Raw genomic sequence first — 13,659 nt, 5'->3', positions numbered from 1 at the left:
CACCTCTCCACTAGTCCTTTACATTAATAAAATGTTTCTCCTTCTAAGGGGCAAGATTTGGAAATCACCAAAAAATATATATTAAAAGACATATTTCAGGATATGGATGAAATTTTACCCAAACCATGTTGCCTCAATTACTGCTTGTAATGTGAACCTTATGAGATCAGATCTTGGGGCTAATCGGTAACAAATACAAACACACTGTGTTTCAGTTTTTATTTTTCAATGGCTTTCCATTAATGTGTGTCTTCTCTGGAAAATAATATGATGCCACTAATCAAAGCAAAATGTTTGTATGTACGTTTCCCTTACAATCCTCGTTATGTTATGTGTTTTGTTGAAGTAATCCCACACATAAGTGTATTTGTACAGCAGAATGTGTCCATTGTATTGTATCCATGGCAAAAATAAAACCAATACCAACAAAGAAAGCTCTTCAAATCTAAACATGCGGTTTTCAGATAGAAGCAGGTGACAGAAATTGCAAAAAGCAGTGGTGAATCTGTCTTAAAAGCAACTCTGTTGTTATAGCACCTGAATAGCTACACAAAAGACCACATTCTGCCATCCTTGCTCAAGTGGAGCAGTTCTGAATTAGAAGAGCTCCAGGAGCTCTTCTCTTGGACTACCTCGATGCAAGGTACAAAATAACACTGCTTGGAATCCTGCCTCATTGAATCAATGACAAACTGCTTTGGGGTTTCATTTGAGCCAGCATTTTTTACACTAGTATGAAATACACAGGCAAAACTGACTTGAGAATGAATTGTAAAAATGCATAGTAAAAGCCAAACAAAATTGTAAGGAGCAAACAAAAGTACTGCTAGTTCAAAGAGAAAAAAGGAGATGAAAGTGACTTGTAGAGAACTATGTTTATTATAGATGCATCTTCAAGAGACATGGTTGTCACTGATCAATGATCCGGCCAGTTGATGAGTGGATGTCCTTACTTGTGTCAGATCGAGTGCGTGCCCCCCAAACCTGGCTCAAGGGCAACTACTGGAAGCCTCATTTTAGAAACAGAAGCAGACACAGTAGGAAAAGGTAAAGACAGAACTGCTGACTGGCCTGTGAATCAGGAATCGCAGAGCACCAAAGGTGCTCCCATGTCCTGTAAGAAATACTGTTTTCCCAAGAAAGATGCATTAGTTCTCATTGCCAAAATACATAGTTGTTCCCAAGCCAGACCCAAATTATTTCTTCACCAACACAATATTTCATATGCGGCTCTGTGCTGTAGAGTTGCTGCTTGTCCTGAAGCTGATTATATGAAAGCATAAACGGGAACATAATCCTCCTAGACAATGTGGCTATAATGGGGGTCAGAAGCACTGCATATTAAGGCAGAAGGAAAAGGGATTGGAGCCACCATATAAGAAAATTCTATTCATTAGACTCTGAATCTGAGACCTTCAAAATTATGCCTTTAGTCTCCTGCTCCCTCTGCTGGGCTCTATCCTCTGGTACTTTTCACTTCTCAGCCTTGTGGCTCTTTTCCTTCTAGTTGAAATATATGGACAACTGAACTCATGAAATAATGCACAGTTTATTGTAATTTTATTATGTGGTCCAAAATTATTATCTTTTTATAAAATGACCAACACACAAGCAAATGAAATACTGTCAAGTAATCAAAATAAAACATACTGTAAACACTGATTAATAAAAATTCCCAAAAGAAAAATACCCAATTGATGCCATTAACATTGTAGTAGAGGTATTTGTTGTTTAAAACCATTTCATTAAAATGCAGACATAGAGCTTCTGAAATGACCTGAGTTGGAAAACAACCAGAAAATCAAAGAGATGCAGGCTCTCACCAATTCTTCTTTTCATTATGAAATGAGAATGAAAAATAACAGATCCACAAAAAAACCCTCTCTCAGTCCAGACAGGCTTTGCTGCAGTTCAGTGCTCAGTCCCAGGGCAGGAATGAGGAAAGACTCCACGCAGGTCAAAAGCCCTGCTGAAGTCAAACAATTCTGCCTGTTGGCCCTTGGTCAACACGAAGTTCCTCAAACAGCCATGGAATGAGCTCTTGCTTGTGAGGCAGTTTTGCTTCACATCAGCTGAAAAACAAACATGAAATACGTAGAATCTATTTCCAGTGAACTGAAACAATACAAAGGTCCAGGTTATTATTCAACTGCTTCCCTTCCCTCCCATACAAGAGCTAAAACCAACACCTGAGGAGCACCAAGTTCCATTCATGTTTGGATGATCTGGGACATCCCACCACGGACAGTCACTGCTGCCTTCAAGCATAAGCCATGCACTGGGATAACTTGTGCAGAGTTTGCAGAAATAATTCATCCCGGTGGACAACAGAGGGGAAAAGAGAGAGGAAAGCCACTCTACACAGGTGTCTTCCCAGTTAAAATTGAAACTGACAGAATATGAAGCAACAGCTGAGCTGTACACAGTCATGGACTCCACTGGCAAACCAAAAAATGAGGTTGGGAGAGAGTCCAACTCTTTTTTTCCATACAACCTGTGAAACAATTCATTCCACTTCTGCAGTACTCAACTAAACTGAAGAACTTCTCTCTTCTCTATGAAGCCTATCTTTACAGATGGAGCACTGAAAGAACAATTAGTATTACATTACCCTATTTAAAAAAAAAAAAAGTTCACAAGATGCTGATAAGGCCGCTTTGGTATTCAAGGAAGACCAAATATTAATCAAGATCTGGTTAATTAGCATTAATACATTTTTCATTAAGCACCAAAACCTTGTCCAACAGAAGGCTCCGTAACATTTCAAGCTATTATCCCTAAAGCTTTCCAAATATTTAAAAGCTGCATTTGCCCTTCAGACCTCATCACTCTGTTTTCACACAAATGGAAATATCTGAACTGATAAACTGCAACAGCTGTTTCAGAGACAAATGTATATGGGCATTTTATGCTATGTTTAAAAGCATAAGATACTCAAAACCAAACTCTCAGTACTGATGTGTTCATTAAAAAGCATGCCTGCAAACAGGCCAAACTCATGATGTTCAAAATTCAGTCCTCTTAATGAATACACTGTCTTGGTTCAAATTATGAACTAATGAGTTGCACAACTTAATTGAAAAGTAATTCAATTATATATTTTTTGTGTTACTATCTTTTTATATTACCATCGTAGTATGAGTGACAGACTTCAGAAGGGAATTTGCACAGAACAAGGGAAATATATGTTCATCTGCAGCAGCTTGACTTCTGCCTGCACAGCCCCTGACACGAAACATTAGCAAAAATAAAGCAGAGAAGAGCACCATAGAAACCTTGCTTAGATGAATGTGAAGGAAAGCCTTAATATGAATTTGACTGCAAGAGAACCACACCTCTTGGTACACAGGTGGAGATGTTGTGAAGTCTGAGAGAGACTGTGAAAGACAAACCATGTGGAGGAAATCCTTCTCAGAAACTAAGGAGCAGGTTTGTGTAGGAAAGTGATATGAGTTCAGCTGATCTTGCCAGCACACTCAACAGCTTAATGCGGTCCTCCACAAAGACAGTATACACAAATACTAATCTGTTGTGATCTCAGCAACAATGTGGAAAATGGTAACTATGATTTATAATTCAATCATGAACTTCATGAACTAGAGAGAGAGAGAGAGAGAGAGCAAGGGAGGGAGAGGGAGGAAGCGAGCACATGTGTTAAGAGCCATTCTTATGAGAGAGGGTGAGAGCAGGAGGGAGAGAACGGAAGAGAAATATTATTGTACCTACCAGGATAGCCTCCAACATAAATGGGATTGTTTGTATCTGCAGATGTTGACTGGATGTAGGGATTATCAGTTTGAACCAAATTCCCATCAATTATCAGCGAAATGCGATGTTTGCTTTTGTTTGCTTGAAGCTTGTGCCATTTTCCATCACACAAACTATTTGTGCCTCTTGGTTCATATGTAGCTGTTATTCTGCCAGCTCCATTGTTGACATGGAATAAAACCTGTATAAACAGCCAGATGCCAATAAAGATATAAAGTAAGAATACATGAACTAATTTGCCTAGATAAAAGCACAATCAGGCTGGTGCAGAGATTTCCATTTTAATAAATGTTTGGTAATTATGCAAAGCTAATATTTGCTTTGATGGACAGAGTGTGTCCTTCTTGAAGTATCTTTAAAATCTGAAAGACTTAGATCTATCCATGCAATGGTCCATTGGGTTAGCTTGGTATACTTCACTTGGGATTTCAATGTTTCTTACAAATACAAATCAAGTCATTTTCTCACAGAAGCTGAGACTTCAGATCTGAAAGAAGATCCACTGTATCTAACTGAAGAGAAAGAGAATGGACTGAAAGCACTTGTCATTGCCAATACATGTATTGATTTATTTTTCAAAGCAGTAGACATTTCCTCAACTGTGTGGTGAGGATTAATACATAAATATTAACTGAGAAAGTATGTCCCACAGAAACAGTGATATTTAACACTGTATCTAGCTAGGAAGTTTTAAATAAAAAATGAGCTATTTCTGAGAAAAGGAAATACTTAAGAGCAATCAAGTATATATTTTCTATGCAGGAGATGAGTGGAGAACTATGTATTGATTGTTAAAAGGTTTATGGAGCATAATGGCCAGTAGAAGTAGAGAGTGAGTTAATTGCTCATGAATATTGAGGAAGAGATTACAAAACAGGGTGCTTTGTACATGCAATAATATGTTTATCAAGGACAAGTGTAGCTCTATGGCAGAAAAAGTATTAAGCTACAAGAAAGGTATATATCTGGTCTAACATACAAGGTATTCAGTACAGGAGGTCACAGTGGCTGCAGACTAACAAAAAATCACACTAATTAAAAAGGCAAAAAAGTTCCAGTGACTTCTGCTAATCTCACATTTTATGATATAATGATGATGAGAAACCTTGAGACTGAAAGTCTGTCCCATACTAGTTCTGTGGGGATTTGGTTCGGCCATTTTGCCTCCCTCACGTTCCACTGGTGTCTATTTATTGCTACCCAACAGTTCTAGCCTCCCAGTTTTAAGCAAGCCTTGTGAAATGAGTGCGCCGGCGCAGGGCAGCCTACCTTGCCATTTACAATCTCCAGTCCGATGGCATCAACCTTAGCACTGCTGACCCCGAGGAGAACGCCATGCACTGCTGTTGTACGAAACTCCAGTGTGATGTTCACATCAGACCGGACTTTGTAACCTTCTCTGACTGAAAAGAAGTTATAAGCTTCTAAGAGAAGACTTGTAACCCACAGTACAAAGTAGAATACATACATTGTAATTAAAAGGCCTAAAAAGCTTGTTAATTACTCTGCTGGGATACGACCTTGCAGAATCTCCGGAAAGTTTTCTAAAGTCATAATTCACATTTTATACTGGAAAAGATAAATTCCCAAATAAGTTTTCTTTAATTAATTTAGATTTAATACATTCTATCTCATTTGTAAGAAACAGTAACGAGCGCAGTTACTTCACATTATGTCACAAATCCCCTACATCTTTTGTCTCTATGCCCTTTAACAGACCTTAACTTAAAACATCATGAATGTGGACATTCTTAGCTGAAGAAAGAGGTAGTTCATTTCCTTCCCAGTGCTAGAATCGTTAGCTCTTTCATTTGTGGAAGATAGCCCTTTGCAGAAATGGCCACTTTTGGACGTATGGAGTAAAGGGACTCAGTTAGAAATACATATGCAGGGCATGCACTTTTTGTGTGAGGAGTGAATTAATTACACACAGTTCCAGCAAGACCTAAAAAGAGTACGTTGCATTAACATTAATTCAGTAAGGTACTGCTTTCATTTAATGACACTTACCAAGAGCAGCAAAGCCACTCCCATCAAAGAAAGTACCGTCCTGCACTGTTACATAGCATTTATTCACAGCAAAGATGGAGACAGGGCTCTCATTGTCCAGTTGTTTGCTATTAATCGTCATGCTACCAATGCAGGCAGGAATACTGTGAGTCACCTAAGCATATTGAAATATAAGAGTTAATGTGTAATACAAACTGCTGCAATGCTCTCTTAGTGATTCACCTAATGTTACCGTAAATAAAAAATTATCTGAACGAAACACAGCAGGATCTAAAATATTTATGTAATTACATTGCTATTATTACATATACTTATCTATTATTACATATACTTATATAAGGTTACAAATGTACATAATGTCTTCACAGTATACACTCTCTATAACATATAGAAAGTATTGTATTTGCTCAAATGTGAGCAGGGATACGCCCAACAGTTAAAGACATTCCAAACATGCTTCAGCAAATTAACAAGTAAATCAAGGTTTTGTACCACATTTTGCAAGTATAGATCACTACAGTGCTATCCAGCAAAAAGATTCATTAGAATTTCTCACTACTACTATTTTCAGCAATTGCAGATTCAAAGTATTAAAATATTTGTTAGCCTTGTTATCCAATTAAAAAGCATGGGTGAAGAAAGTATGCCCAGGACTTGAGAAACATTGTTATCATCACTGGAATCCTCCCTGAGATAATGGGCTGCACAAGAAGGAAGGCGACAAAAACCTACCCTCTAAAAGCACGTGTAGAAAGTATGTTTTAATTTCAGACAGCTAAACTCAGCCTTTCAGAGATATTTAAGGCACCTAATTCCTATTTGAATGCAATACAACTTAGGTACCAAAACGTCTGAGATTCTAGGTCATATTTTTGTCTAATACTATAAAACACAGGAATTTATATTCTTTACCCATTTTTAACAGAGACATTGATAGAAGAAAAAAATCTGTTAAGGGCTATTACTAAAACACAAGCATACAAGCTCTAGCTAGAGTCACTAAGCCATAGAAAGCTGGAAAGATTTATCTGATAAAGGGTCATTACTTTCTTTGTTGTTTCTTTCCCTAAGTACTTCTTTTTTTGCCCGTCAGAGACAAGATGCTGAATTAGATGGGTTTGATGCAGTATACTCATTCTAGTATTGCAAAATGTCAGAGACGCCCCACCACCCCAAACCTTCTTACATTCCCAAGATTCTTCGGCACGTAGTCTAAGGGGAGTCCTCCCACATAGAGCTTCCCCTCCACATCCAAAGTGCTACCATCTCCCAGAGCACTGACTGCTACCAATTCCTGTCCGTCCACAATGATTATACCTTTTCTTTTAATGTATTCTGTCTTTATCTGGAAAAAATGAGAGCACGCAAACATGAATCAGTAAGCTGAATCAGTTACCTAGTCATCATTTGCCATAGAAGTAAGCAAGACAATCTTTTAGTGGTTAGATTGCTTTGAACATACTGTACTGAAGCATCCTCTTGAAATTCACTGTGAGGCTGAGGCCATTTCAGAACGCAACTGAGCAGCTAAACTGCTTCCTTGCCTCCCCAAGGGCTCACAATGACTGTATGTTGTCCTGCATAGGTTTTTCAGTGTCTTAACAAACATTACTTAAAACCACTAGTTTATTGCCTTAGGATATGAGTACCTCACTGAGTTTGAAGAGGGGAGTACTGTGCTGGTCTTCTGCAATTCTTGTGCTGCCCACCAGCTGAGTCATCTTAGCCCTCTGAAGTGCACACTCCTATATTATAATTTTATGATAGGCAGTGCTGAATTTGCTATGACCAAAAAGCTTTCCAGTTCTGTCCATCTTGTTCATTCATGCCCCAATGCCTTTCTTGCATTAAAGCAATTACTCACATGCAGATGAGGGACTTTTTTGAAGTCAGCTAGCCATTTATTCTTCCCTGGTTACTTTTAGCCCCACTCAGAAACCTGACCAGGTTCAACATGAGGTTTCATGAACATTTGGGTTGGTAAGGGGATAAAGTGGTACAGCAGGCTGATATAAGCAGATGGTAGAGAATGGAAAGAAGTGTTTCTTTCGGCAGCAATGCATATTAGCTTAAATTGATTGGAGAGCTACTGCAATAATCACCCCCAGCTGTGAAGTGGTGTGACTCAGCCTTAATCTCCGAAAAAAGGTTCAATGTTTTTATGTCCTGGGTAGTAAAGGTAGGTCAGCTTTCATATGGAATCTGTTAATCTCTTAAAAAGTGAATAGTGTGAGTATGAGTTTTACATGAGTATATTTAATTTTAAACATGCAGCTGTAAATCCTGGAGCGTTCTTCCTTTCAGGGTAGGCAGCAGAGCTTAACTGTGATATCTCTCTCTGACAGAAGTTCACATTTGCTTTCTTTATGTTATTTTTTGCTGGCGTTTCTTCAGCTGATTATATATGAAAAGCAACAATAACACTCTGCTCATTCCCAAGGTACCTAGGAGAGGTGGCAGCTTTGTGTCATCAATCACTTTGTCCCACAGAAGCCACTTCCTGGAGTTAAGGCTTCATATATGGACAAGGGAAGGGAAGCTTAGCAGGATGAATATTGTCATCCTCACCTGCCTTAAGGAAAAGTAATGCAGTCAGAGTTGCTGTTAAAACTCATGCAGACATCACAGTCATTTCTCATGAAGAAAGCCAGAGCCAGCAGCAGGTGGGTTGCTCAGAGGAACTAGGCCAATGGAGGCTGACACAGAGTCTTCGTACAGAAGGTCCTGAAGGCTTCGTGACAGCTGAAAGCTGTAGCCATAATTTCTCCTCAAACTCTCCTTATGCCAAGTCCTCCCCCTCCAGCCTCCCTTCATTCCAAATGTCTACCTTTCTCATGTTGTAACAACCAAGGAAAGGAAAGAGAGTGGTTCCCTGTTAGCACTAGCTGCTATGACATGCTCAGGTATTAAGCTGTAAGCGGGAGAAAGGAGAAACTGTGCACCCACAAATGTCTTTCACCCTGTCACACACTTAGTTGCAGGTCTTTGGTGACAGTGCATGGAAAGCTCTCTGTGGAAAAAGTCAGAGTTTCTAGACCTCTCTGTTGGATTCTTCTCTGGTGAAGATTATTACATTATTACATAGTTGGCGAGCTATTTTATTTCTAAATAATCTGAGATACTTGACAGTAGTTGGATGCTGGAATTGATGCATAATTAATAAGAATTTAAAAAGGAAATAATTGTACTCAAACACAAGTTATCTGAATGGTTTCATGATTGGATTAAAACCTGTTTGCCTTTGCAACACAGAAAGCGTACAGGAAAGGCAGGGAAAAACCATCCCAGTAACTCCAGGGAAGAGAAAATGGAGTACAAGATTGGTGACTACCTACCGTATGCCATTTTCCATCACTGATAACAGCAGGGTGAAAAGCTACCGCTTTTCCTTTGCCTAGATCAAATGAGAAATAGAGCTGTCCCCCATGAAGCTGTAGGGCTGCATAATCAACCTGGTTCTGGTGAGCCATGTAGTAAATCAGGCCACTGGAGGCAAAGGTTCTGAGATTCAGCTGGACAGAAAGTCTAGACAATAAAAATTCAGTGTTACTGAAAGATATTCCTTCTGCATTGATAAAAAGCTTTTCTGGAGGCAGAGAACAGCCTCAACCAATTTACTAGTATGAAAGGAAATTTATTATTACAAAGGCCAGAAAAGTAGAATCTGCATTGATTCTAAGAAAGCATGACCTCTAATGTATTTCCTAATAGAAATCAGTCCTGTACCTGTCAGAGCCAGAAAAAGTGCTTGTCACAGAGTGAGCTGGGCTTTAAGAGGGACAGGCTCAGCTGCTTGCAACTGCAGCCTTGCCTATCGCCCCAAGAAAGGAACGAATTCCAGGATAATGTGATGGCATCCATTACTATCAGCCAGGCTTGCTGGGATGTAACAGGCAGACTGAGAACAGAGGGAGGCTTAAAAGGTAGAGGAGCTGATTGAGCCATTTATTGTGGAGACACTAGGTTCAGGCTACATAGCATTAATCCTCTGCAATGTCCTTATGTTCAATAGTTACAACAGAAGGGCTAGAAGCAAAAAAGGCTCTTTTCTCAATGCCTGCAGAGGCTTCCTGAGCTGAAAGAAGCATATGCAAGTGGCTTGCAGGCTGTGTTTTGGGGACCTTGTTGGGAACCTCTCAAACAAATAAGAGTGGCAGAGAACCTATCGCACGTTAAGTCTCAACAGAATGATTCTTCTCAGTAGTCTTAGCTCCTTCAGTGACCTGGGGAGTGAAGCAGACATGGAAGGTGCAATTGCAGAAAAAATCCTGAAGAGAGGGCAAGATGTTATGTGTATCAGTCAAAGGAGGAGGGACCAGCTGAGCTTTGTATGTGGAAAACAGAAATCAAAATACATACAGAAGGTACAGTGGGGCTCTTAAGTCTGAGGGGGAAAAATGCAGAACTCTGACCATGAGTTAAACTCATGACCACAAACCTGGGAAAGACACTTTAATTACATTGTGGTGGTCATACCACCTTCTTCCATAAGGAACCCACAGAAACCTGAAGCGAGGGCCATGTTCAAAGCTGGTACTGCACTGATCATTCATGAAAACCATCACTGGGCTTCTTGTAGCTTAATACAAGGTAACACAGTGTGTGCATGTGTGATTCAGGATATACTCACCTCTTCCTGACAGTAGACTGATTGAAGAGCAGTGTCAGGTGGCTGCCTTTGGCAAGTCCAAATTGATGGGCACCTTGAACATGATCAGGTAGTTCATCTTTTGCACAAACTACCTGTTAATGAAAGGACTTTATTAAGAAGAATAGTATCAGGTGCTGACCAGCAAGTGCTGAATGGCAATGTGCCTATGCAAAACTTTGTAAGGAGCAAAACTAAGCCACATGATAACCACAAAGTATACAGCAACGTCAATTAGCTAAACTTCCAATCATTCTGAGCTGTCTTTAGGCTCAAAAAGAACTAGTTCTAATGATTAAGCTATGTCTCATGGACAGCACTGGTCTTTTCTACTGAGAAATGTTTGTAGTTTGAGAAGTATTCATTCACCATTTGTCTTAATTGATAGCCCTTTTGATAACAAATGCTGGAAGACAGAGTACAACTGCAGTGTGAAAATCTTATGGACTTGGTAGAAATATTTTCCCATTTAGTGAGGACGCACATTTTTGTTATGATTTGGGGGATGGAGAGCTGAGTAACAGAGTATGAGCCAAAGCTATACTTTAGCTCTAAGGACAGCTTATTTCTTTTTATAGCCACAGTTTTATGAAATGTATAAAATCCTGCTTTCTGTTGCCACAGAAAAATGATTTCAGGATGCTTTGGAAACACTTCATTATAAAGATGTGCAGCTGCAGAAGGAGAGAAGTAATGCTGCCTTCTCTCTTGGGAACAGGGACTGTGTGAGAGGAAACAGATGCCATGCAAGCTGCATTCAGACACTGTGTGTCTCTGGAATAATTTGTGCCTCCTCTTTGACACAGAGCAGAGACTGCATGTGTGTGACCAGAAAAATGTGAATGCTGAATTGCACAGCTAATGCAAATCTTAGCATAGAGCCACTTTGGCAGGAACACGCTAAAGATAATAGTTACTGTCAAGTCCTTCTGCTGGGGGATTATCACTCCACTTTTTCTTTTCTTTTTTAGTGTTGCTCCCTGAACAATGATAAACCTAACTACATTTCCTTTCCAAAAGGCCAACAGGCTGCTATAAAGGTTTATATCACAGGTTTTCTACAAGAAATAGTAATTTCAAATCCACATTCATTGAACCATTCCATACCATAGAAGGAAGCAAATATACACAGTCCATACTTTGCAATTCTCCACAAAGCTAAAATGCATCTTGCTGTTGAACACTTTCCTAGAAGAGGCAATAGAGCTTTGCTGTCACACATACTTTTTTTGTATCTGTAAGAGGCCTCAGGGGAACTGGTAAAGCCTGAAGTTCAGGTTGAATCTCAATGTCTTCTGGCTGCATGGCTGGTTTAGGCTTCTCTGACAAAAAGCAGCTTTCCATATCCACATGTTCATACTTCATGGAAGTGGTGAAATACAAAAGCCTGTGTTTTAAAAACCTACATTTTAAGAGGTGAAATCCCAAATCCCTACATTTCCCAAGCACAAGGAGAGTATTTTACAGGGTCTTTCACTAGTAACAGGAGAAAGGGAAAGAAGTGGCATGCTGGGACAAAAAGATTGAGAAGTGGCATAATCTGTTAATTTGTCCATAGAAAAATATTAATAGACAATATTCTTGGAAACCATTCTGTCTGTGAATGCAGATGAAACTATAGTAGAGACAGTTGCATTTTGTGCAGTGCCTCTATACACATTAAAGACCTTTTTGATGCTATTTGGAAATGTAGCTGGTAATATCCATTTTCTGCCTGTTATAACACCCAGATCATCAGTATCGTGCTTGTCTTATGTTAAAAACCAGGCAAATGGACAATGTAATGAAAGAGATTACAAACTACAATTAATAATTACTATACGCAGTTTTCCGAAACAGGGCAGTTACCCCTCTGACTTACTCCTTGTTAAAAATAAGATTGCTGATACAGCCATGAAAGGAGCCAGCCATTTTTAGCCCTAAGATGCCCTCTCCTGCTGGAATGCCACCAGCATAGAAGTTGGAAATATTCATGGGGCTCATTTCTGCTGATGAACCAAGCCTCAGTTCTGCGGGGTTACTTTCATCCACCTGTACAGTTATGAGCCTGAAAAAGATGAAGTAGGGAAAACATTCAACAAGGGCCTTAGACATTAATTTTCAAATGAAAAGCATTCCTTTGAGCCTCAAAAATGTCCTGTTCAAAGAAATAAAGATTCTATCACTTTGTGGAATCCTTTCAATGTCTTAAAACTAGAAGACCTTCTTCTTTAGATAATTTTTAACATGTAGAGTTTTGTCAAGTATCTTTCTAAATTATTTTGATAGGTCTCTTTCCAAATTATTTTGATAGCTGTATTTTTTTCTAATACTATTTAGTATACTTTACTCAAGTGGCCCAAGCTGTCTAGAGATTTTGAGAGCTTTTAACTACAACTTCTTCAGTGGCTGTATGCTGTATACAATTATTATGTAAATCAGAACACCTCCATTAACAGCAGAAAAGCACAGCCCTGATTATTCCACCTAATGAGCTAGCAAACGCAGTTCCTCAGAGAGCGCAGTGAACTGACAACAGCATACAGTAATTAAACAGGTAGTACTGTTCGCAGTGACATGTACCTCTTATTCCGGATTAGGATGACAGAGTGTTCTTGTCCATCACTGTATGTTCCATTAGCAGACTGAAGAATTACTTTTCTAGTACTTGCTCTATCTCCAGCATTAACATGCACTGCAAGATGACCATCAATCAGCATGATGGAAAAGAAGGGCTGTGGATTTAATCAGAAGATTAATTTTTAACTACAACTCAATTTTCTGTCACTCATTCATGTTTAAATATAACATACTTTGGAAAAATTTACCTCCAACTTTGTTGTAAACAAACTTTTAAATGAAACTTAGAGACTAGTAGGCATATGTTGGTACCTATCAGAGTGCAAAGCCTTCTAATAGAAAACATGAAAGCTGGATATTTCTCTGGTCATGATAAAAATTCAGGTTAAAATGCAGGAGTTTTTTTATACCACCACCACCTCACTCCTCCCCTTAAAGGAAGGAAATAAGAAGGGGCAGCTATTCCTACTAAGACTTTGTCCTTGGATTCCAGGAGCTCCAAAACAGTCCACCAGATACGAGATAGCTGTTCATCTCAAATCCTTCAATAACTACTTCTGACTAACAGAAGTGGAAAGTAATACTCTGTGTGCATTTCATGTGCAGTTTTCCTCCTTGTTGCAAAAGCATTCTGAGTCCTAGTGACTGTAATAGGTCTCTGCTAACTGATCCTT

The 13,659-nt window shown here is 39.1% G+C and overlaps 1 protein-coding gene across 2 annotated transcripts in view; it reads right to left on the bottom strand.

The window, feature by feature from the left end:
- Window positions 1-1,521: 1,521 nt before the first annotated feature.
- Window positions 1,522-13,659, bottom strand: part of LAMA1 (laminin subunit alpha 1) — a 116,226-nt gene continuing 104,088 nt past the window's right edge. The window contains exons 54-63 of one of the 2 annotated variants that reach the window (XM_075494391.1): window positions 12,989-13,140; window positions 12,288-12,473; window positions 11,651-11,813; window positions 10,409-10,521; window positions 9,114-9,303; window positions 6,965-7,123; window positions 5,779-5,932; window positions 5,038-5,171; window positions 3,727-3,949; window positions 1,522-2,072 (exon numbers count right to left, since the gene is read on the bottom strand). In XM_075494391.1, coding sequence (XP_075350506.1) covers window positions 1,912-2,072; window positions 3,727-3,949; window positions 5,038-5,171; window positions 5,779-5,932; window positions 6,965-7,123; window positions 9,114-9,303; window positions 10,409-10,521; window positions 11,651-11,813; window positions 12,288-12,473; window positions 12,989-13,140 — 1,635 coding nt within the window. In that variant the 3' untranslated portion in view covers window positions 1,522-1,911. Of the gene's footprint in view, window positions 2,073-3,726; window positions 3,950-5,037; window positions 5,172-5,778; window positions 5,933-6,964; window positions 7,124-9,113; window positions 9,304-10,408; window positions 10,522-11,650; window positions 11,814-12,287; window positions 12,474-12,988; window positions 13,141-13,659 lie in introns of those variants that run through there. The other variant, XM_075494390.1, reaches the window with a different exon arrangement.

The sequence above is a fragment of the Mycteria americana genome, chromosome 2 (genome assembly GCF_035582795.1).
Source record: "Mycteria americana isolate JAX WOST 10 ecotype Jacksonville Zoo and Gardens chromosome 2, USCA_MyAme_1.0, whole genome shotgun sequence".
NCBI lineage: Eukaryota > Metazoa > Chordata > Aves > Ciconiiformes > Ciconiidae > Mycteria > Mycteria americana.
Note: the sequence above shows the minus strand (reverse complement) of the source record. Positions and strands in the feature narration are given on the sequence as shown.